The sequence below is a fragment of the Myotis yumanensis genome, unplaced genomic scaffold (genome assembly GCF_028538775.1).
Source record: "Myotis yumanensis isolate MYYU_CA2020_CCGP unplaced genomic scaffold, mMyoYum1.0.hap1 SCAF_2, whole genome shotgun sequence".
NCBI classification, from domain to species: Eukaryota; Metazoa; Chordata; class Mammalia; order Chiroptera; family Vespertilionidae; genus Myotis; species Myotis yumanensis.
Window position 1 is genome coordinate 119,609,608 of NW_027223753.1, and position 26,433 is coordinate 119,636,040.

Below are 26,433 nucleotides of genomic sequence, written 5' to 3' on the forward strand. Positions count from 1 at the left end.
CTCTTTCTGTAATGTTTATGGTGGGAGTCCAGTGTAAGTGTTTCCTGAATTTAATGGCTCCACCACAGGCAAAAAGAAACAGAAGGCAATGGGAGAGGAGGCAGGAGGAAAATGTCCTAAACGTGGAGCCAAGATTGGAACTGCCACGTTGAGCACAGAAAGTAACACTGAGAGCGAGTGCTGGGAAGGGAAATGGGAAAAAAAAGTTTCCTTCTCTGCTGGACCCCACAGAAATACCGCAGCTGAAAGGAAATGGTGACTCTATATTTTCTGTATTTTATGTCTTTTGAGGTTTTACTTGAACTCCCAAACCAGATCATTTTGAAATCAATAAAACCTGGCAGCCTCAACATCTTATTGGACCACACAGCTTTTAGAAAATTGGTCACTTAAATGTGTGACCTGACTCCTTGCTTTTGTTGAAAAAAATGTAAGAAAAATACTTCAATATTAGGGACATTTCAGAAATATTGCTAAAAGTAATTGTTGTTTTCTTAGACTACTTCCACAGCTTTGCTGTATTATAAAAGAAATTAAATATAAACTTCAAAACGTAACAGATAAAAGGGGAACATCATCTATTCAGTTTTTATCTGAATGGAACAAGTTAGCAGGTGTGAAATGTCCAAAGGAAGATATTTTATAATTACTTATTTTACTTTCTGTATGTATTACAGATATTTTTCTCTCTGAGAAATATAGGTGGAATTGTTGCATGTTTACTTTTTTTTTTTTTTGAGTGAAAGTGGAACCTCTAAAGATTAGACATGCTTTCCTACATCTAGGTAGAGATCAATATTTGGATTCATTTGTCCAAACACAATTATAACTGAAGATTTTATTTAATAGACTAGAGGCCTGGTGCACAAATTTGTGCATGAGTGGGATCTGGCTGGCCCGCCCCGATGGTGCCAATTGGGCTGTGCCAACGGGAGGGAGGGGCCACGGGCAGTTGGCCAGCTGGCCCCGCCCCCAATTGGGGTGTTGGGGGCCAATTGGTGGCCAGGCCGGGGTAAGGGGGCTGATCAGGCTCCAGACCAGGCTGGTTGGCTGCCGCAGTTCGTGTCATAGCCATTGGTTGTTCTGGTTATTCTGGTTCTGCCATTCCGCGCACTGGGCTTTTATATATAGAGATAGTTAGACAGATTGTACTTAATAGGAAGATTTTCTGGATTAAATATTGACTGAAAAAAATGGAGGAAGCCAGTTTTTGTATCTCATAAAAATGGAATGCAACAATTAGCAGGGTGATATTATAAAGCACAGACTACTCTAGCATATTGGATCTAAGGATAAGCATTTATCAGCAAGCAAGGATTTAGCATAAAACGACATGTAAATGAATTGATGACTGATCATAAATTAATTTTAGTGCTGAGCTGTACTAGAGACACAGCAAGATACCACTTTATCATGGTATTTTACTGCTCAGTGACATTTGAGCAACAACTTAATGTCCTGTATGCAGTTCTTCAACAGCTGGAATAAATATGAGGGGTTATTTTCTGTTTTTTGTTTCTTTTTTGCCTTTCAGCAATTTTGAACCTGAGGTATTTGGAAAGGTTGACAATGTAAACACAGATAAATTTGGCTATGTGGCATAAATTAATTTTTCATTAAAGTTTAAATATGTATTATGTTTGGGGCTATAACATGTCAAGTTGCTATGGATTGGTTGTAATTTGTAAACATTCTCCCCCTGAGTTGTTTCACTTAGAATCATTTTAATTTTTATATTTACATTAACATTTATAAAGAAAACCAATTATGCTTGCTTTCTAATTCATGAATCAATGTTTCTATTTTCTTCCAATAGTTGTCTTTTTTTTTTTTTTTTGCTAGTTCATATAAATCTTCAGGCCATTTTTGGTGTTTTAAATCTAAAGAATGGGAAAGAATGGTAACCACAGGGAGGTGAAATTGCCCAACATGGCCAAATGCCCGTGGCTCACATCTCTTCAATTCTGAAATTATCTACTTCATTTCTTCGCTCTTACAGAGAATAAGAACTACTTCATTTCCTCACTCTTACAGAGAATAAGAAGGAAAGAATAGCTAGTGTTCTTTCTATTTTCACAAACACTCAAACCCATGTCTTCCATGCTACTCTTTCTTCCCAAGAAAGGGAACAAAATCAGGGAAAACTTCATGAGTAACTGGAATTTCTGAGCACATGGCAAGGAGTATTAACATTGAGATAAATTCAGAGCAAGAACACAGAGGCAGGAGAGTAGTTGCTTTGTTTAGGGTTTGGCAAATTTGTACATGGAAATCCTCATATAGAGAGACTCACTGTCGTGGGGAGATGAACAGGGGTTTATTGAAAAAGACAAACTAAAATTTATGTTAAGAGATCTCAGAAGGTGGCATTTTTTAGTGACACTGCTGTGGTGAAGGATTTTTCCTAAGTTTTACATGTTCAGAGACTAAATTTGTCAAAATGCTAAATCTTTGGAGTAGAACCACACAGCAAACCAACTTGAACAACAAAAAACACCAACCAACCAACAAACAAAAACAGACCCAACTATAGTGGAGAAAGAAAAATTTTGAAAAAGAGGGGAGAGGGCTTTGTACATTAAGATGAGTGAGTATGGATAGAAAAGTCAGAAGAAAATGTAAATTGCTACTTAATGTAACATTGTTGTCTTAATTTGAATAAGATACTGGTAAATATCAATATTCAAGTTATCAAATCATAGTCAAGATATATATATATATATACATATATATATATATATTAGGGGTCCAATGCACAAATTCGTTCACCTTAAAAGGCACTGTGGACCGTGAGGCTGCAGAGGGCATAGGGGCAGGTCTCGGACCACCCTCTGTACCCCCGCCTGGCCCCTCCCGCTACAGCCCCTGGTCCCCTGTCTGCCAGCAGCCCCAATCCCCCTGCCGCCGCTCCCACATGCTGCCGGGCACCAGCCCCGTTTGCACCCACTGACAGCGCAGCGATTGAGTCCAGTGCCAGCAGCGGGTCCAGCGGGGCTGGCACCGTCAGCAGGTGTGAGCGCTGGGCAGGACCACAGTGCACGAGAGCAAAGAATTTTCAGTAACCACCAGAGGCTTGCCCCAGTGACAGCAACAGTGCCCCACCTTGGTCTGCCGTCCCTGCTCACCTGCTCCACCATCTTGCCACAGCTGATGCCTGCCATGTTCCGTACTCTGCCGCCTGCTGCCGACACCTGCCATGTTCCGCATGTGCCCCCTCGTGGTCAGTGCAAATCAGGATAACTGGTTGTTCTACAATTTGGTCTATTTGCATATTAGCCTATTATTATATAGGACAGTGATGGTGAACCTTTTGAGCTCGGCGTGTCAGCATTTTGAAAAACCCTAACTTAACTCTGGTGCCGTGTCACATATAGAAATGTTTTGATATTTGCAACCATAGTAAAACAAAGACTTATATTTTTGATATTTATTTTATATATTTAAATGCCATTTAACAAAGAAAAATCAACCAAAAAAATGAGTTCGCGTGTCACCTCTGACACGCTTGTCATAGCTTCGCCATCACTGATATAGGATGTTTTTTCGTCTTTTAGGTAATTGCAACACTGCTTTTTCCATTGTCCAAGTAATTGACAAGAGTTGACTACATTGTATTTCTTATTTAATGTTTTCTAGGAGTTCCTATAAGCACATTCTTTCTGTAACTAAAATAAGGTAATTGCTAGGAAATTACACATGGAATAGAATCAGAAATAGAATTTATAGTGAATAATGAAAATGTTGAAGATATTTAATTTAATATTCTTGATGTTTATTGAAATGTCTACTGTGCAATGTTCCTGTATAAGAGATATAAAAATGAATGAGACATTGTCTAGAAGAGGAAACATATATGCAGCAAACTGTAGTTTGTAGAGACTGGTGTGCTACTGTGTGAATACTGTTTGAAAAACACAGGAGGCAGAGAGATTGATTCTCCTTTATATAGGGTTGAAGGAGAGGTGGAATCAGGGTGAGAAAAGAGATGATATTGATTTGGACTTTAAAGTTTCACAGTGGTTAATAGAGTCAGTTACAATCCAGAGGTGTGTGAGTAATGTTATATGGGTGAGGCAATAGGACTACACAGGCTGTAAGAGGAAATGGGGCTGGAGAGGGAGGCTGGGCTCAATACTGAAGAATCTCAAATACCTAGTTTGGTGTTTGGATGTGGCATTGGCAAACTAGGTAAGCCTTTGAGTGTGATAAATGTTTCAGAAAATTAATTCAGGGACAATGAGGAACATAGAGGGACTAGAAGAACATCAGTTGGGAATGAAATTGAAGATGTACAAAAGGAGATGCTTGTTTGGAGAGTGAGTTTCAGATAGCTGACACAGATGTGTTCACAGATGTGGCGTAGACATTTAGAAACATGGAAAACAGAACATAGAAGGGACTGGCCTGAGCTTTCATGGGTTTCAAAACTATCCTCGGTTCTAGGGTTTCAAATTCTTTTGTGATCACTGACTGAATCACTTTGATATGTTTCTTATCTACTGTAACATTATATTGCAAAGCCTATTGCATCATTTCGGACTGTTGGTCCTTGACTTGTGATTATTAACTCAGAAATGGTTCTCTTGGAGGAGGCTCAGTTGCTGGTGTTATCTCGGCTTCCTTTCAGTGGCCTGTGTCAAGGGAATTTGTTTTGAAAGTAAAAAGTGTATCTCTGTGCTTTTGGCAAATAGAATCAAAACTCTATCTTTTTCTGCTACACTTAACACCCTTTTAACTTCTCAAATCCGTCTAACCTCTTCGGTTTCTGTTTTCTCTTTCTCGAAAGTGCATGAACCCCTGTGATTGTATCCTGGCACCTTTACTAAAAAAAGTACAAATGCTTCATCATGGCAACACTCCTAACTATACTTTTGTCTCTTAAATATTGGAGAAAAGCAGAAAAATATATGGCACTTGACTTTAATGTCTTGTATATAAATATGTGTTTGGTTTATTTAGAAACCTTAAGTTAGTGTTCCGTAAATATTTAGTTCTTCCTTTTTAAAAAATTTTGAATAAGCAACATTTGGTACTTTATTTTGTTATAAATTAATGGTATACCAACTAAAATAAAAATTATAATATTAATTGTATTATGTAATAGATTCATGTTTTGATGTGTTTAGTCTAAGAAAAATAAATAAAATTGTAAATGACTTGATAAAAACTAAGAATAAAGGTTATTTCTCAGTATTTTCATATCTTTGCAGCTCTTTACACATAAAGCTGAATTTTTTCCTCTATTGCCATGTTGCATTTTGCAGAATGCCAGTGATATTCTTCATAATGGTTAACTTTCTAAAATAAAAATTAGTTCTAAAGAGAAAACTAAAGTTCTTAATTAAAAAGCAGAAAAGTATACTGAGTTTTGAAATTAATAGGACTTTCCAAAGATACATATTTCTTATTTTCTAAGTCTATTTGCTCTGGTATTATTTATAAATGTTTTTGTTTATGAATGTTCACTATACTTTCTGCATAATTAAGTTTTTACCTTAAAATCTTGAAATAATTCTAACCCTTCTATAGTGTACAAGTGTAGATTTCAGGCAAATTATCATTAGAGGTTGCATTAAATTAAAAATATATTCACACTATTTCTTCAACTGAGTCCTTGATATGTTTACTTTAAATACACTATAATTTAGTTCATCAAAAGTGATCTTCTCTGAATTGTAGACTTAAAGTATACATGGCAATTCTTTCCTGGAAAATGACCATGTGTAATAATTTTAACAATGTGAGAATGGAACCATGTGGAACATGTTTTTTTCATGTGTTGCAAACAGATACAGGTTTTAAATGAGCCTCATTCTTCTGCAGTGGGAATACTTAAAACATGTGTGATGCTTGCATGTGACTAAAGAAGTCAGATGATACCAGATTTATGTCAAGGAAGACAGGAGTTGAGGAAGCCAGCTTGTTCATTCACATAGTGTGTGTACAGATGAGCTCTCCAGTATCTACAACTCACTAGACAACATTTGTTTTTAGGTTCAATGGTAAATGGATGGGGCTCTGCATCTGATGAGGATCGTAACTTTTCTAGTCATAGATCTAGCGTAGGTAGCTCCTCAGATGGCTCCATCTTTGCCAGCGGCAGTTTTGCACAAGCTCTGGTGGCAGCAGCAGATAAAGCTGGCTTTAGGCTGGATGGAACCAGCCTTACAAGAACAGGTTGGTAGACTCAGACTCTGGGTCAACACTCTGCATGACAGAATCTTGTCCTTTGGACACTGAGCTCTTCTTCTGTCCTTTCTCCTCAGTGAGTCTGATTGAAGGGATTTCTTTAGTATGCATGACCACAGTTTGGATGCTTAATTACCAGAACTCTCTTCTGATGCTAGTTTTGCAGAGCCAAGAATAGGCTCCTACTCATCACTTTCCAACCTTTATTTCCCTTTCCCTTCACGGTTCTGCTGATTAATTGGGATATGCTTCCTTTTTATATTACAGCAAAGCTGCAACTAAGATTGCCATTAAATTTTCAATAACTCACACTTTGCAAAATTCTCACAGAATCAATAATGTACCCAGTGATTAAAATTATTCAGCTTTTATCTTCATTACTTTCCTTTGCCCCATTTCTTTCTGCAAATGCCTTTTCTGGGAAGGCTTTCTCAGCATGGGGTGAATTGGTCTACGGCTGTCAGTCTAACAATTCAAAGGGCTGGTGGTATTATTACTTATTTGGCTGTTAAAATGTTAATCCAATAGCATTGTTGTTGTTTTTAAGGATGCTAATAAAAGATACATCCGCTGCATTTGCAAGTTGAAAAAAATTATGACTATATGTGTGTTGGTTTTTAATATAATCTACTTTTGGTTTCTGATAATAATAAGTAATAATATAAAAGACCAATTATATAACCTTTCATATAGCTGGTCATCCCTCCAAATAACTGTGGGATTCACTCTAATAATAGGTTAGTAATTTGTCATTTGTTTTACTGAAACAAAATAACTTTGGCATGATGCATGTTATTACATGACTATGTATACTTCTTAAATGAATATATAATAAGGTCCTAATAAATAAATTAAACTTAGCTACCTTACAAAAAACTAATAAAATTCTAAATCCATTTTTCAAATCTTAATAGTACCCAAATAATAAAGTAAAAATGATTTTGACCTTGCACTAAATTCTCAGGTTATAAAAATGAGTCTTGGAAATTGTCTTTGAAATATATCAAGACTATTTCCTTTGAGTATGCATTAGGTATCTTTGAATGAAATAAAAAGATTATCCAAGCATTGCAGAGGTTTATTTTTTATATAGCATCTGTACTAAAATATGTTGTAATGTAATGGTTATTTGAATTTTCTTGCTTTATAAGGCAGTAAGTCAGAAACTTTATGTTGCCTGAGTGATTTTTGTGGCAGAGCTATAAGCAGAGCAGTGAGAAAGTACAAGGAAACTAATAATTAGAAGGCCAAGTGCATTTCTTGCATGTATGCTAATAGCTAATAAAACATTAAGCAGTATTATCTCATACTGACTTAAAAATATAACTACATTAACTAAATTTTATGCAACAATTTTGTATAAAATTAAACATGCACAAGAGAATATATATATGCACATAAGCCAACCCTATCTTACCATAATATTAAAATTAAAAGATGTTAAAAACGGATAGCTAACCTTTTCCCAGAGTAAATTTCCCTACACATGTACACTAAGCCACAAGAAAAGGGCATAGCACATTTCATTTATCAATGAGAATTTGGAGTCTGCTCAGGTACAATATTATCCATTAAAAACACCCATTGTACTGTGGATATACAAGGTAGTTTTAATCTGCTCTCTATCCTGTACTATACACTAACGTTATTGAGTTTCTGCTCAAAGAAGTACAATTCATCATGTATGTGTATGGGAAGTAAGGTCAATTTAATATATGTGTCTGAGCAGATCTTTCATGTGAAATTTTAGATGTGATTACAATAGGACATTTTTCTGTACTCAAAGAGAGTTTGTGGGACTCAAGGGTGAAATTTGATTAAGCAAATAAGACAGCACATATTTATTTCAGCTTCTTTAATTTTAAGAAATAAAAGCTGCATGAATTTGCAAATACCTATGAAAATATTGCTAAGATTATCAAGGTTAAATAAAAATACAATCACATAAGATTATGTGGATTTGTTTTATATTTATTTGTTTTAATTTTTCAGTGGGTAGAATGTTGGTTATTAAAAATTGGTCAAGACAAATGCAGCAAGGCACACATTTTTCTATGGAGATGCACCAGCATCTGGAATCTCCAAATAGCGTCTCCAGGCAGGTTTACAAGTTAGAAAGAGCAAAAACTACAAGACAGTCAGAATTAGTGTCTTAAAATAACATTCTCCATATCTCCTTCCCTTTGTTTTTTGTTTGTTTGTTTTTAGGCAAAGCCTTTACCTCTTCTCAAAGGCCTCGACCAACTAGCCCATTTTCTACTGACAGTAACACCAGTGCAGCCCTGAGTCAAAGTCAGAGGCCTAGGCCGACTAAAAAACACAAGGGAGGGCGAATGGACCAACAACCATCATTGCCTCATCGAAGGGAAGGAATGACAGATGGTAGGTTTGATTCCTTCTCTCCTGTCTCCTCACTGAAGAGCTATGCCATGTGCCATCACTGATTGAGATTAAAGTAGCTATGGTAGATTAGGCATTCCTCATTATATATCAAGGCAAAAAAACCTGGAAATGTGGTCTTGTTTAAATTAAACACCCTCTTTTTTTTTTTTTTTTAACAACCTGGAATTATTTATATATTACCAAGCCCAAAGAAGTAGATGCCATACTACTTTTCAATGTTGATTTTTCTACCATTCTGGCATTACCCATTAATGCTTTATAGTGAATATTCTCTTATAAGCTCAGGGGAAAAACATCAGTAGCATGTGCATTTGCCATGTTGTTGGAACATTTCTATGTTAAGGTAAGCTATTTTAGATTATTTCACTTCTGAAAAAGACTATTATTTGCAATTTAGGAGTTTTTTAGTTTTGTGAATTTTAGGACTTAAAGCATGCTGCAGATTATCCAGTTGATGGGTCAGCAAACTTTTTCTGAAAAGTCCAGCTAATATATATTTTTTTGGCTTTACCAGGCCATATAGTCTTCTGTTACAACTGCTCACCCTGACATAGATGCCCTGTTGCAGCCAAAGAAAAAAGTTACTGAATGGATGTGACTGATTTTCAATAAACTTTACTGACAAAAGAGGAAGTGGCTGAATTTGTACAATGGCCCATAGTTTGCATCTATTTTTGAGTATTTGCTTAACCACTGCTAGTTTCAAAGAAACACAGTGGAAAATGTCCTTGCTCTTTAATGAGTAATGCATGAGGTCTGCAAAGCAGGAAGTATTTCCCATATATTCAACTTAATTCTCATATTTTAAAATAGGAATAAAATATTCATTTTAAAGTTTTATTTTCAGGAATATGTATGATTTATTATACTTAGTATAATGTTGAACCCAAAGGTAAATTTCTTCCTTCTTCTCAACACTACTCCCTAAAAAAGCACATAAACTTTGTCATGAGATAGTTTTACTAAACACAAAAAAGGATAACTCTAGCTAGGCTGCACATCAGACCATCTGGGGAGCTCTTAAAATATATCCCAGAGATTTTGATTTAATTCTTCTGGGATGAAAAGCAGCTATGAGTATTTTTAAAGCTCCACAGGTGAATCCAATATGCAGTAGGCTTTGAGAAGCTATGACCAAGTCCTTAGCATTAATTATAGGACTGAATAAGGCTTAGTTGGAAAAGAAGTACTTGTTCTTTATTAGTTTTGGTGGAGGAAGGGGTGTCTGACAGCAATTTTTGTGCTTTCTATTGTCATCTTATAATGTTAAGATTTTAAAGCTAAACATAACTTGTTTTAAGAGCTTTCAGGTTTACTTATCTATCTACTTTGATTTCATTGGAAAATATTTCTATGGAATCTGAGGGTAGGGGTACAATTGAGATTTTGATTCTCTATAAATGGATATCCTGTGGTGAGGAAAAATGCTCACTGACTGCCTTTCTACCTCAGATGTTCTGAAGATTAGTTGAGTGCTCAAAGCAGCCTATAGTGTTGATCTTATTCCCTCTGAATAAGAAGGATTACTCTAACTGACATGCTAGTTATAAATCTCAGAATTTGTGTCATTTTTCTGCTATGAATGTTATGGAAATAGAAAAAAATCCAAGTATATGTTTTTTTCTGTGACTTTTTCAAATTGTTTGAAGACCATATCCAGAATATGTGGAAGATACAATATAAATCAAGAAAATAGAGATCTCTCTTCTTTCTTCCTAGAACACTTTTCTTGCAAGCTTTTTTAGAATGTCTGGTTAAAGAAAACTATCTCCTAGTTAAAGCATGCTCAATATATGGCTTAGCTTTTTAAGAAACAAATAGCTCCCTAAATTTTCAAATTTGTCAGCCTTCCAAAAAGGGCTTATTGATTATGTGTTCTTAGTGAATACTTTTTAGAAGTAGTGATATTGAAAAGGAAATATTGGCTCACATGTCTTCCCATGTGTTTGACCCAATGACATTTTAGTTATGATACAAGAACATTTATTTTGTATGACACTCCACAGATTATCCTGAAGGATATTGGTATTTTACAACTAATGTATATATAATAGCATTTATATGCTATGAATCCATGTATCAGTAATAATTTCATAATATCTAATCTAATAAAAGAGAAACATGCAAATTGACCATACCTCTGCTACACTCACAAGCCATGCCCACAAGCCAACCAGGAGCAAATATGTAAATTAACCCAACTAAGATGGCGGCAGCCATGGAGGTGGAGTGTTGCCCCCCAAGCTTCCCGCCTGCCCTGCCGGTCCTGAGCTCTGCTCAAGGCTACAAAGTTTCAATTATAGAAGATAAATAAATCCCAAATACCTGCTTCCAGCCGCCGTGGCCTCCTCTCAAGGAGGGGCTGAGAGCCTTGGTTGCCAGGGGCAACCCAGGCTTCCAGGACCTGGGCTCCGCTCAAGGCTACAAAGTTTCAATTCTAGAAGTTAAATAAATCCCAGATACCTGCTTCCAGTCCGCAGCTGTGGCCAGCCTGAAAACGGCCATCAGGCCCTCACCCAGGTTGGCCAGGCACCCCAGTAGGGCTTCCCACACTGAAAGGGCCGTGGCCAGCCTGAAAACAGCCCTCAGCCCCAAACCCAGGCTGGCCAAACCCTCAAGGGGTGAGGGTTCCCACTGGGGGGCTTGACCAGCCTGAAAATGGCCCTCAGCCCCTCACCCAGGCTTGCCAGGCACCCCAGCTGAACCCCCACCCTGATCCAGGACACCCTTCAGGGCAAACCAGCCGGCCCCCACCCGTGCACCTGGCCTCTATCCTATATAATAAAAGGGTAATATGAAATTGACCCTAACAGCAGAATGACTGGGAATGACTGGTCACTATGACACACACTGACCACCAGGGTGCACAGGCTCAATGCAGGGGCTGCCCCTTGGTGGTCAGTGTGCTCCCACAAGGGGAGCTCTGCTCAGCCATAAGCCAGGCTAATGGCTGCCAGCCCAGCGGTGGTGGCAGGAGCCTCTCCCGCCTCCTCAGCAGCGCTAAGGATGTCCGACTGCAGCTTAGGCCTGCTCTCTGCTGGCAAGTGGACATCCCCCGAGGGCTGCCGGGCTGCCAGAGGGATGTTTGATTGCCAGCTTAGGCCTGATCCCCTGGGGAGTGGGCCTAAGTCAGCAGGTTGACATCCTCCGAAGGGTCCCAGACTGCGAAAGGTCACAGGCCAGGCTGAGGGACCCCCCCACCCCCCGCGAGTGCACAAATTTTTGTGCACTGGGCCTTTAGTTTGTATATAAAACCCAACTGTCCTTTTTGGAAAGGTTAGTGTTTAGTAGCACTTAGCATATAGATATTTTACACTAAAATGTTTGCATTATTTACAATAGTGTTTTATGAGAATATTCATCAGAGTAATTATTGCTACCTGCTATGCCAAACAACTTACATTCTTCAGTGGCTTGGCACAGTAAAAGTTTGTTTCTCCCAGACCCAATGATTTTATAAAGGTCACATGGCTCTCCTCTAAGTAATAATGTAAGGATGAATGCTTCTTCAATGTTGGGACACCATTATTTTTAACATGGGACCTTTATGGTTTCTGAGTGAGAAGAAGACAGAACATGGGTTATTCACTTGGGAGGTTCCATGGTCAGGCCAGCAAGTGGCACATATAACTTCTCTTATTTCTTGGGCAAGGACTTTGTCACATGGCATCACGCTAACTACTAGATTGGTGAAGCAATATTTCTTTGTGTTCAGTAAGAGTAATTGGGAATGGTGGGAAATGTCAGTCTCCATTCCAAAGGCTATGCAAACACCCACACACATATTGAGTGTTCTTCTCCCTTGAATAAAGTCTATCCTAAGCTGGCATTGTTCAATTCAAATGTTCTATTTCATTTACATAAGCCCAAGAATACCCTGTAAAGCCAATACCTGGCCCACTGCTGAACAAAAAAGGTAGAGAAGGTAGTTCTCTCTTCAACCTTTTTTCCTAGATCATCTCCTCCCAGCCTGTTCACCACTCATTCCAAATACCCCATTCAGATAAGGGGCTCTTTCACAGACTAGCTTTGACAATTGAGAAAATTTATTTATTTATTAAACTATTCATTCAAATGTTTATTAAGTTCATACCAAATGATAGGCAATGGGAACCAAACAAAGAAAATGCCCTGCCCTTCTGGAACTTGTATTCTGATAGGAGAAGATAGATAATTTCAACATAAATGCCCTCTAGGTGAAAATAAAAATTTTAAAGTGTATGTAAAATGGTAGTAAGTGTCATCGAGAAAAAATATACAAAGATAGGGGGGCAACTTTTAAGTAGAGGGCTCAGAAAAGATCTTACCAAGATGACATTTGAGAAAACATTGGAAGATTATAAGGGAAAGAGCAATGTTTACATGGGGTGGGGGGAGTCATTTCAGAAAATGAAAACAGTAAGTGAAAACCTTATGCTTACTTGATTAAAAGCAGAGAGAGCAACAAAATAGAATACAAAGTCAGACAAGTCAACTAGGGCCAGAATTTGTAGGACCCTTAAGCTTCTATAAGGACCTTGGCTCTTACTTTGAATGAGAAAACCCTGGAGGTGCATGCAAGTGGGTGGGTGTGTGTGTGCGTGTGCATATTAAGGCAAGCGGAGTGACATGATCTTACTTTTGTCTTTATAAAATAGTCACTCTGGCTGTTTTGTTGAGGTAGGCTGAATGTGCTTCTATGTGGAAATGCAGAAACCACATAGGAGGTTATAGGAGTTATATAGGGAGTAGATGATAGTGATTCACACTATGGTAGAATCAGTGGAAGCAATGATAAAGGTTGAATTCTGGATATAGTCTGCAGATAGAGTCCACAGAATTTGTGAATAAATTAACATAGGCTGTTAAGCAGGGAGGTCAAAGATTACACCAAGTTTTTGGTAAACTTATAGAATGGAATGGCTACTAATTGAGATGAGGAACACTGCAGAGGGAGCATGAATTGTAGAGGAAGATCTAGAGCTCAGGTTGGGTATATGAAATTTGAGAAGCCTTCTAAACATATAAGTCTAACTATTGAGTGTGGACTTGGTTATCTGAGTTGGGAGTTCATGGGAGGAGAGATACAGGCTGTAGATATGTAATTTTTCCATGTCTCCTTTTTTTTTCTAAGAGAGAGAGAGAGAGAGAGGAGAGAGAGAGAGAGAGAGAGAGAGAGAGAGAGAAAGAGAGAGAGAGAGAGAAAGAGAGAGAAATACTGGCATATATATCATTGGTCTGCTGTACTGCTATGTGCCAAACAATAGCAAATCTTTAGTAGGCCAGTAAGAGACTCTTTAGCAAATTGATTCTGTTAAAATGAATCAACATAGACATGAATAATAAAATTAATTTAAGTACATATATTTGATTACATACTTTTATTTTTTCCACAGCCATTCTCACTTCTGTTTTTTTTCCACTTTTTTTTTTATTTCAATGTGTATGAAATGCTCTTTCTCTTTAGGATATACAAACTCCAAGGGTTTTAATGATGTAGCTGTATAATTTCAGGTTAAATTAAATAGTGATCAGAATTTTAGCTAACATAAGCAGATTCCATTTTGGCCATTTAAAAAATTAAACTGCTCTGATAGAGAATAAAAATCAATGACAAAATATGTTGTTTTGGAAGAAATTACAATAATTTCTTTCCCACTGGCAGTCTTAAATCCAATAACTCAAAGGATATAATGAATTAGAATTTATAATAATACATACTGAAGGAAGTCAGCTTTGAAATCAAAAGAAACACCAAACTCTTTGGTGGATTATTTAACAAACAGATATCTCAATATTAGATTAGCTCTTCCTTTTTGGAAGCAAGATTCTAAATGCAACTTGATTCTCCCAGACAGAAACTCTGTCCCCTCAATAATTAGTATTCATCATCTAACAAGAGGAAATGCATGAGAAATAAAAGCTCTGCTCCAACGTGGGAACTTCCTGAGCAGATGCTGAGGAGACCATTGCTATCAGTTCAACAAAGGACAATATCACTTTCCTCATAAAGAAAGTATAATGTTTCTTAAGAAAATCTTTACAAGGAGCAGCTTAGATTTCCTTAAGGAAGCTACCTATGGTCCAAAAAAATTATACCTTACCCTTTTAATTTTACAAATAATACTATTAGAAACAAGAGCACAATTACAAAATTGTATGGGTATTAATTACCTATATTATATACATTATCCTCTATAATAAAATAAATATGTATATTATATATGATATTTGATCTTTATGGGCAAATAATATTATTGATATTCTAAGGATGAAAAAATTTTTAATGGGATGCCAGAAGAAAATAATCCATAGAATATTAAAAATGTTTAGATTTCAATTACTTCAATGAAGTAATTTCAGCACTAGTATGACTAGTATAACAGAACTAGTACAGTACTTAAAGAAATATGAAAGAAGGTTTATGATGTCACAACTGAAGACCTTAAAAATATAAAAGTAATGACAATCTAAAGAGCTAATAAAAAGACAATAAAAAATTAGCCAAGTCTTTGAAGTTTTAATTTTTTCATATCTAATATGTAATTTAAAGAACTTTTCTGAAAAATTATCTATGCCACTATATCTCAAATTTTCATGATACAGTGTCTACTCTAGTACCATGAAGCATATTCTATCTGTGCCTTGAACACTGGTTATTACTTATTAAAATTAATACATTGGAAGAGTATAACATATTAGTTGTAACTCATTAGTTAACTCATGAAATGAATAGCTAGTATTGGTTGTCAGGCAGAATGTTAATTGCATTTCATAAGTGTTAGCTTAAACCTTTTGTTGCTAAATGTGCCACATACATGAGTAAAGGCAGTCATATGTTGCATATGATACCACATAGAGTTCTTAATTTCCCAAGGGCAAAATTTCCTATGGAGATTGGCAGGACAGCATATATTCTTCCCAGAGCCTTTTATTAACACAGCTGCTAGAATTTCTAGTCATTTCGTGTCATGGTATTTCTACTCTGGGAAGTGGGGGTGAACAATGGATTAAATATGGAGAAATCATAAACTGCCCTTTGCACCTTAAATGTTAGCCTCAATGTGCAATTGAAAACATTTTGCACATATAATAGTTGAATAAAGTCATTTGATTTTATTTCAAAGACACTGTGATCAAAAGATAGCAATGAGATCAATAATATGCATTTGGATGTAAACAATTTGCCTTTTTCCCCCCAAAAAAATATTTTTTGCATGGGTGATACTTTTAACAGGGCAGGTTTTGTTTTTTTCTTCATCTTGAACTAAAACCTGTATTTTTTTCATTAAATTTTAGTCCATTCTAAACATTATTCAAAATTTTTAGATCTTCCACCACCACCAGACCCCCCTCCAGGTCAGGGTATAAGGCAACAAATAGGCCCGAGCCAGCATGTTGGTAACGTGGAAAACTCAACAGAGAGAAAAGGAAGCTCTCTGGAGAGACAACAAGCATCCAACTTAGAAGACACAAAGAGCTCATTGGATTGTCCAGCTAGAACGTCCCTAGAGTGGCAGCGACAAACCCAGGAATGGATTAACTCCACAGAACGCCAAGAAGACATACGGAAAGCCCTACACAAACAAGGTGTTGGACCAGGTGTGTTCTGCACAGTCCCAACAAAGTGTGGACTTTTACCATTTTTTTCCTACCAGGTATTTTAGAAATGGCAGTTGTTTAAGGCTTCTGAAATGCATTTGCCTTGAATCACTAATTGAATTTGGAATTCCGAAGCAGAGCTCACTGGCACATCCCTAAGGGCTGATCCCAGTAGGGATTGTTCCTCAAGTTACCTCTGCTAGGGTCTTTGAGCCTAGAGACTTCCAACCTCCATCTATAGTGCTCATGACACAATTTGAGGTTGTTTTTTTTTTCTTTTTAATGTTTATATTGAGTACTTTTAAGACCACAAAATTTCACCTTTAATGTCGTTTTAAACTCTGCCTCCAACCAATTTGTTCATTTTGACTGAAGTAACTAGTCATTTTGAAAGAAGAACTCACTTCAGTCAAATTGCTGAATTGAAATAATCAATAAAGTTACGAATCAATGCCCAATCACAGAATCCTCAGGTTAGAAAATTTTAAACTGAGTCTATACTTTCTCCAGTTGATTAAATTTTGTTAATTGTTAACAATTTAATGGGGGAATGTTCTTGTTTATATACCAAGTTTCCTGGAAATATCACAAAATAAATTTAGTGGTTCATAGTTGGATTTTTTTGGTGAGGGGTGGGGGTGAGGAGGTTGGTGGTGAGCCTGTTCCAGAAATGCATTTTCTGGATTACCTCTTCTTATGTCAGGATTCCTTGGTTATTAAAATACACACACACACACACACACACACACACACACACAACATTTGAAAGAGTTTCCTTGTACATTCATTTATTCATTTGGACTGAATCTGTTCTAGATATGTCATCTTCACATGCATTTTTAATATTATATTTTGTCACAACTTGGTACTCAAGGTTTTAGAAATATAGTTTATGCAGTGGCTAAAAAATGACAATATTAACATCTAGGTTTAGTGAAACATTTAAGAAGGTTAAGCATTAAGACTATGAGAGAAGAATCATGTGATCCTTGTCATTAAGATTACCTAAAGAAATAAATACTAAATTCAGTCAGCAATTTTTTTAGTTTTATAACCATAGTAATAATGATCAATACCTAGAAAAAGAAAAAAAAAAAGGTAGTGGAGAGAGAAGAAAAGAGAAGAAAGGAAGAAAGAAAGAAGCAAGAGCCCAGCCCAGTGTGGCTCAGTGGTTGAACACCAACGCAGGAACCAAGAGGTTTCGGGTTCGATTCCCACAGGGCACATGCCCCAGTTGTGGGCTCAATCCGTAGTAGGGAGCATGAAGGAGGCAGCCAATTAATGATTCTCTCTCATCATTGATGTTTCTATCCCTCTCTCCCTCTCCTTTTTCTCTCTCCAAATGACAATAAAAACATATTTTAAAAAAAAGAAAGAAAGAAAGAACGAAGAAGAGAAGGAAAGAGGGAAGTGAGGGAGAGAAAAAAGGAAGAAAAAGCATTTCAAAGTATTAAATATCGAGTTATGTACATTATTTGTAGAAAGATGATGCATAAAGAGAATAGACACGTTATTTATTAAAATGTATGAGTGTCCCCTTTTTCTGTTAAGGGAGAATACAGGCTTTCAAATAATGTACTTCTTTCTCAAGAAACAATAGAAATTTAAGAAGCTTATTTTTAATAGCTGATATATAGTTCTTTATATAATTTGAGAAAAAATGTTTTCATAATTTAAAGTCAAAACCATGTTCTTTCAATCTTAATAGAAATATTAAATTGGAGCCTCCACTAAACTACAGAAATTATTCTCAGAAATGTTTTAGTTAAATAATATGGTTCATTGTATGCAGGTCTCTTATAATATCTTTAAATTTTGCAAATGATACGCAACATTGTATATGTATTCCAACACATCTTTTAATTTAATTCTGCTTTAGTTCCTATTGTAGGAAATGTTTGTTGTACATGGAAATTTCTTTTAGTTTTCAAGCCTTATTAAATCTCATATTTTTAATTTTCCTAAAATTCAAAATGGTAAAACAGTTCATCTTGAGCTAAATATTTAAAGTTAAGTTTGTTTGTCAACATGCTGCTGTTTAACTTAGCACTTTATGTTTCTTTTTTTTTTCTTTTTTTTCCAGAGGAGACCTTGGTGCCCTACAGCAAGCCCAACTTTCCGTCTCCAGGAGGTCACAGCTCATCAGGAACAGCGTCTTCTAAAGGATCCACTGGACCCAGGAAAGCTGAGGTGCTGAAGGGGGGCCACCAGCGCAATGTCAGCGACCTTCTTGACATAGGCTATATGGGCTCAAATAGTCAAGGACAGTTTTCAAGTGAATTATGTAAGTGCTGTAGGAGATTGAAAAGGCTACGGTGATCTAGAGAGAATATCTGCGTAGTAACGTAGGGGAGGAAAACGTTTTACTCAACCCGCTTAGGTTCCCTGGCTGTATCTGAAATTTAAACTGACAAAGATTAACAGGAAAAAAATACATTTTATTAAGTGTTTGCATATACATGGGAACCTTCTCAAGAGGGTGAAGGTCTAAAAAAACTGACAAGAGGCGGAAACTTTTCTACCTTTTAGACAAAGAAACAATACGTATGTAAAGAACTGACCACATAGAAGGGTTTGAGCTAAGGGTAGTGAATGGTGAAGAAGTAACTAGGATGATAAGGGTTAGTTTTACAAGGTTTATTTATACAGATTTCTCAGCCCCAACTCTTGTGATAAGAATGTCCTCCTTCCTCCTGGCACTGGGGGCAGAGTAACTGTCACAGGGCAGTTGTATAATCTGTTTGAGGAAACAAGGGTGAACGGGGGAGGCCAGAGTGACCTTCCAGCTTCTGCTGTGTCCTCAAACTCCTTCACTTCAGATATAAAATATTCCAAGGTGCTGTATTTTGGGGTAGCATGTCCTGAACGCCATCAATAACATTGCCACAATAAACAAATTTCACAATAGTAGAAAACTTGCTCTACTATGAGATCAATTATAATTTTGAGCAGGTTTGTTTATAACTTAGACCATTGCTATTTACAGTAGTCAATTTAATAAACATGTCCTTTCTTTCAAATTTGATTTATATTATACAAAAATCATCTTAACATAGGCAATTAGTCTTAATACTTGTAAGTTGATTAAATATGGTCCACTCTGTAGCTTTCTTTGCCTTTATAACTGAGTATTAGCTTTTTGGTAGTTTTAAAAAACTTCCTTAGGAATTCTTTTATTTTTTTTTTTTAATTTGGTGAATCAACCTTAAAATGTTGATCTTTGATTTTAGTTAACTTGAAATACTTTTACTATTACAGCATAACTTATAAATAAATTTCTCTTTTTGAATAAGGAACCAACATTGCTGCCTATTACAACTAATCTGTTTTCTAAATATAAAGTACTAGGAAATAGAGAAATTTAAAATGTTACTGTATGTCACAGTAGAAAGCATTGAACTCTTGTTAATTTCATCAGGAAAGTTACCAATTTTCCTATTCTATTTCAGAATAATAGTTGCTGAATATGTTGAACTGCTTCTTTCAATACAGTTTAAAAACACTGCTAAGGAGCAGCCCTGGGTTCCAATCTCAACTGCTTACTGATTATGTGAAAAGAGAAACTAAACTGCCTTCCTAATCTTTTTTCTTATCTAAAATTTTACTTGCTATTATGCTCACCTGGCAGACTGGGGATGACATGAAATAATGAAAACTAAAAATACTTTCAAAACTTTAAATTATTTATTGATATGAGTTATTGTTTCATATTACTAACCTGATTATTACTAAGCTATGTTTATAATTTTTATTTTGATTCATGAGTACTTGGATTTTTCTTTAACTTTTATTTTGGAATAATTCTGGATTCAGAAAGGTGCAAAATAGCTCCAGTTTAATTTTAAATATCCAAATTCCACAGGGTTTCTTCCCCCCACCCCTTCCCATCTCATTTCAGTAAAATTTCTTAAATTCACAAACTCATGGACTCTATTTGATAATGTTACTTTCACTTATTATCTGTGCCTCTGGTTTTTGGTATGCTGGATAAAGGATACTGCACTTAAATGCAAACTTACTTCTGATTTGTTTTTCTCTTTATAGAGTAACTGAGATGAGACATGCAAAGCTGCTCTGAAGGACCATCAGGTCTGAACTCACGGAAGTGGTGACACTCAAACAGTGCAATGAACAATTCCTTTATTTATGTGCTATTCAAAGAACTGTAAATGCAATGTAAAGACACACAGCCACACATATCCCACAGATATTTTCCTTGTGTTCTTCTGTTACGTACACCACCCACCTTAACTCTTTCTTGTCAGGAGTAAACAAAAAAGAAAGAAAACAAAGCTCGCCCTCCAGGAAGCAAAGGATTTCCTCTGTATATAATTTCTTTTGTGCATTGCTATGCAAGCTCACTCTTTTTAGCTCTGTTCACATTATTGTCTGTTCTTATTGGTCTGTTGTACTATATGTGAATTAATAGGCTGTGGTGCCATATATTAACTTTTAATTGTGTAACTTTTATGTTTAAATTTTGCACTGCAATTTTATTTGGTGATAAGCACAAATCTCTACTCCTCGTGACATGAAGAAAAAGACTGAATGTGAAGGGAGTTGCTGTACTGTAAGCTAGGTTGGATAACGCTGATTGTAACCAATCACGTTGGATGGTTTTTGGTTGGGGTATAGAAATAGGAAGATGTGAAGGACAGTGGTGTTAGTGAAGTCTTCTTTGAACATCAGGGACAAAGTCAATAAAAAATAAAAATAAAAAAGCAGAATGGTGGCTTTTACTGTTGATAAAAGTGTGGGTCAAAAGAAGGAAGTTTAAGACTTAAGACTGAGTAGGCATTAAACTATACAAGTAGCAAAGATATACTAAACTTGCTTAAAGACATAATAAGGAAATTAAAGCTATATTTAGAATCAGCTTTACCTTTTGTTGTAATTGACCCATCTGAGAATTGCAATAAGCAAAAGGAAATTAAGGTGTTTCACAAGAGCTGTATTTATATTACAGTTTTGTTTTTTTTTAAAAAAAGCATTTTCTGAATTAACATAATTAATCTCTCCAACTCATTAAGTCAGAATATAATATGATGTTCCCCAAGGAAACAAACCAAATGAACTCTAGAATATCCAGCAAATAGTTAAAGAGGCAATTTATTGTTAGGACATACTCGGGCTGCTTCGAAATACAAAAACTCTATTGCAATATCTTGTTTCATCTTTCTAATACATGTACAATACACACTAGAGGATAGAGCTGCATCACTTCAATTCATGACTTTTAAAATAATAATGCAGTCTATATGCAACTTTGTGTTTCATTTGATGAAAAAGTGAAGTTTATGCCACCAAATGTACAGCCAACTTGTAAGTGCTTAAAAAGCAGTGCTCAGAGTATGTTCAGTTCACCGTCAGTAGACTTATTGGAATAAATATTTTATGGTACACTTTCAGAAATGGGCTACCAACTAAAATATGTTTGACCCATTTTGAATGAGTAAATTGAAAAAAAAATTGAAAAGGAGAAAAATGCATGTTTATACACTTTTTAAATAAAACCGAACCTGGTAAATGGACATTAATAACAGTGTCCTGCCTCATTTGTTTTCACGACATTGAGAACAAGCATTTCCTGAATATCAGTCATGTATGGTCAAAATGAATATGACTTTGAAGTATATGTTAGCTACTGTACATGTATAGTCAGTCAAGTAGAAGAGAACTTTCCACTTGTGACATTTCCCGTGTGCTGCCTACACAATTGTAAATTCTCTCTCTAGTTATACTTTCTCATGTTTTTCCTATGATGTGTTCAGTAGTTGATACTTTAAAGTATATTCAATATAATGATAAGTAGGGATTAATTCTAAAATACAGGACCCATTGGAATGACAAATCATTGGTAACTGAGCATTTTTGGCTCAGTCATCAAATGTATGTCATATTATTACAGTAATGGCAAAATTAAATGTTTCCATCTTTTATGTCACCTGAGGCTGCATCGACACAGGCACGCATACAGGAACTCAGTGTTCTTTAAGGGCCCCAACTCCTGTCATGCACTTCATTTCTTCATGGAGAAGAAAATTCTGAGACACACATATTAAATACGTCATCAACTTTCTCCCATAAGTGTCTGAATTTTAATTCAGTTTGACTTCTTTGGGACAAAGAGACTGGGGAGGATGAGAAATTTCTTCTCAGAATGAGTGCATACTTAGTCACAACTGTAGAATGTGAGGAATTTAAATTTTTAGTTATGCAGTTCCTTACTTCATCTCTTTCTATTTAAAAGCAAAGTTTTGTTCATTTGTATTTCCTTTTTACATTCCTCTACAACCCGATGTAATCTAAAACCTTAGTTCATTACACATATTACACATAGCCTTTTCCCCCTGGTAACTGGCAGGTGTATGTGACTAATAAACCATGACTTCAAAAACAGAGTATATGCACACAGGTGACTTCTGGAATAAGATTGGGCATGCATCGTACCTAATTGTCTCCACTACATAAAATTCACTGTTATGGTTATATTATGTCAGGGTGGACGTTATGGTGTCTTGGAATATTCTTTTAGAATAGTCCACCTTGCCTATTAAATCTAGTTTTAAATAAATTGGTTGGTCAAATATTGCACATAAAATACCATCCTCAAGTAGATACAGAGCACAATAAATAGCTGTGGCTATCCACATGAGTTCAGGAGCACTACCAAAACATCAAGGCTTTGTCAGCTTGCCATAGGTAAAAAGCTTTTAATTCTTATAGGTCAAAATATCATTAAAAATGAAAGTATGAGAAGTATCATGAATTTTCATTTTGTAGCCAATTGAATGACTCCTTAGAAATTCACTGAGCTCACTCTTCTGCAGATCTAAACAGAGACAGGCCCACATACGCTGTTAGTTAGAAGGAACTCTGGGTGGGAGAGGATGTAATCTTACCTGCACAAAAACAACACTGGTATGCAGTCATACCCCACAGCACAGCTCCATTCATAACAGGCAAAGTCTCCACTGGGGACATAGAATCAGTGCCCAGCTCAGGCATTCCTCAGTGTATGCAGGCAGAGTCAAACAACCCCTTCTCCAAAAATTTTCCATGCCATATTTAATGTAAGGTGGGAGAGTACAGGGACATGGAGACAGTCGATTCCTTCACAGGATTGGAATCCAGCTCAAGAGAGAATATAGGAAAATCAAGATCAACATGTATGCAACCAAAGGAAGAAAAAACATCGCAAGTTTACTTGCTTTAGGTAACAAAACAGATTAAATGGTTTTCTATGCCATGGTTTAATGCTCTGGGTATTTAGATATATTTTCAATGGGGTTTGAGTTGAAAATTTGTAAAAGCTTGATAGAAAACCTCCAAATTTCTATTGAACTAATTTGTGTAATTGTCCACTGACAACATAATGACAACAATATCAATGAACTCTAAACTGGTTTATTTTCTCCACTAGAAAGTGATTGTGTGTCAGTATTAAAAAATGCAAACCATGACATTCACTAATTTGTTCATCTGTTTCTGTATATTGTATTTATAGAATTACATGACAAGAATTGGTGTAATGCAACATGTCTTTCCACATTACCTTAGAGGTAAAATTACTTTTATTTTACTTCTCTTTAATGTGTACTTCAAATGAAACACCATACATTTTAAATGAAATTCCATTTACTAAGTTTTCTTATCTCATAATTTTTAAAAGCATTTATTGTGACTTTAAAGTGTTGCAAGATAAGGGTTTTTGTGGCCGTGGGTAGACTTTTTATATTTTGTTTTATAGGTGGATTCTTTTTTAAATGTACTTTGTTTACGTCACCAAGCAGCATTAAAGATCATAATGTTTCATTTGATGTTGTTAGATCAGAAAAGAAATTGGCGTAACATTGATTAATAGTATTGTCAAAGAATTGTGTATTGTGTACTCACTGGGAAAAATAAAATATATTCACATTTCAAATTTGTTAAAAAGCCATTTATGTAAAACAAACTTGCTTATAGACAAATTATGAACAGACAATACTATCACTTTTAGAACTCTGTATTAATATTTTGTGCCCAAAAGCATGATCTTCTTTTCTCATTTGCTATGGGTTGGGCAATGATAACTAAAAATTGGCATTGATATAAAGTAGTGACTAAAGGACATCAATGAAGAATGTAAAAAGCATTTGAAATTAAAGTTTTCATTCTATTTACCACTAATTTCCAGATCTGATCTTCCTCACCCCCAAAGACCTTCATGTAGAAAGAACAAAAACTTATCTACAAAATTACTTAATAATTTATATATATATATAATTTCAACTAAGTGTGAGAATTGGACAAAAGTGGATATTAGCTCTAGAATAGCTAGCAATAGCTTTTTTTTTTTTAAAAAAAAAATGATGTTTATGTTGAAAAGTTACCATAGGGACTGGGTAGAAAACATTTCCTATTTTGTATTTCATAAATATTTCATTATTTTTTACTTTTAAGTACAATTATATGACCATTGTCTCTAAAAATAATTTATGTGTTCTTTAAAATAATAATCATAGTAATAGTATAAATAAAAAAGGAAACTAAATTTGAAGCATTCATTTAAAGTATCTTAAAAACACATGATAAAGGGCAATACAGTTTTATTTAATTTAGATTAACAATATGAAAATAAAATAGTATTAGAATAATCACAAATAATGTTGCATTAATAAAATACAATGGTAATACATATATATGGTTAAAGACAATATATTAATTACCAATATGATAAATGGTAGAGAAATTTAAAATTAATCATCGCTTTATAGAATTTAAGTATATTATGGAAACACAAATGGAAAAAGTGAAAAATTTTCAGAAGCTTTATTAAAATAAGAATATACTATCTCTCTTGATTATTCTACCTTAGCTAGAAAAAGCATGCATCGATATTGTAAGAGAGCATTTAAACAACAAATAATAATTAATGTCTTCAATTTGTGAAAATAGAATTTATCTCTTCCAAAGAAGAGCTTTGTAAAGTTCATGCTAAATTTCACTTCATGGTAGAGATGTGAGTAGAGACTGTAATAACAGAAAGCCAATTTGTAAGATTTCAAAAGAAAAGACGAGTAGAAATGCTAGCTAGAAGGGGAAGACACTATGCTATCTCCAAAAGGTTTCAAGAACTCTTTCACCTTGGTGAATTTGGTGGTCTTGGTTTTGGTCTTCAACCTCAGAAGGAATTTTCTCAGGCCCAGAGAAGGTGCACAAGAGTGTTAATAAACTGTCAAGAAACCCAGAGACAGAGGCAAGAAATCTGCATGGTTGTGTGTTTAATTTATAAAGGATTACAAAGTTGACCTGCTTTTGCATCGTTTAGTCAACACATTTTCCACATTTTCTCTTTGCAGTAGTTAAGTTATAAGAAAAAAAAATTATATCTATCTATATATATATATATTCAGAAGTTTTAGTAACTATCCAAGAAAAGTACGTCTGTGATTCAAATACAATGACCGTGGGATCCAGGCAAATGTCAAGGACAGGGAATTTGTAGGTCACTCTAACTTCCCTAGATCATAGCACCCTAGCATCCCTTCCTGTAAAATGCTTTGACAATGAATACAAGCTCTAGGTCATAGACATTTTGCTTGACAACATTTAGTGTTCTTCTAGACATTTGTGAATAATGTTTCTGACCAACTGGCTTTGGGGTTTTTATTTGTTTGTTTGTTTGTTTGTTTATTCCTTTTGCAAACAGGTATTGAAACATTATGCTAAGAATTAAATTTTCAGAATAGTTAAAACAGAAATAGCTTTTCCTTCATAAATTATTAGTATCTTCTGTTTAATCTGGCCTCGATCTCTAGTAACATATCTTTTTTGATGAATGTTTGTAAGCTAAGAGGAAAGAGGCAATGAGCAAACAAGTGTTTCAAAAACACTTACAAACAATACAATCTGCATTAGCTTCATTTATACCCCCACCATCAATTATCATATTCTAGCATTTCTCAAAATAGTCTATATGGAATTTTTTAATAAAATTTTAACCCTCACCTAAGGATATATTTTTATTAATGAGAGAGAGAGAGAGAGAGAGAGAGAGAGAGAGAGAGAGAAACATCTATCATCAAAGGCACCCAGACTAGGAATCAAACCTGAAACCTGGCTATGTGCCCTGGCAGGGAATTACGGTAAACTCATGACCTTACAGTGTATGGGATGACACTCCAACCAACTGAGCCACACCGGCCCATAATATTTTAATAGGTATTTTAAAAATAAAGGAAAATATAGATGAGTGGAAGTTCCAGGGTTGCTTAA

The 26,433-nt window shown here is 35.5% G+C and overlaps 1 protein-coding gene across 9 annotated transcripts in view; it reads left to right on the forward strand.

The window, feature by feature from the left end:
• The window catches only part of ROBO2 (roundabout guidance receptor 2), a 691,429-nt gene extending 667,107 nt beyond the window's left edge, over positions 1–24,322 (forward strand). For 4 of the 9 annotated variants that reach the window (XM_070406004.1, XM_070406008.1, XM_070406005.1 and 1 more), the window contains 4 exons: positions 8,398–8,571; positions 15,901–16,173; positions 18,257–18,457; positions 20,218–24,322. In XM_070406004.1, coding sequence (XP_070262105.1) covers positions 8,398–8,571; positions 15,901–16,173; positions 18,257–18,457; positions 20,218–20,219 — 650 coding nt within the window. In that variant the 3' untranslated portion in view covers positions 20,220–24,322. The remainder of the gene's footprint in view (positions 1–8,397; positions 8,572–15,900; positions 16,174–18,256; positions 18,458–20,217) is intronic. The other 5 variants (XM_070406010.1, XM_070406012.1, XM_070406011.1 and 2 more) reach the window with 2 other exon arrangements.
• Positions 24,323–26,433: the final 2,111 nt, after the last annotated feature.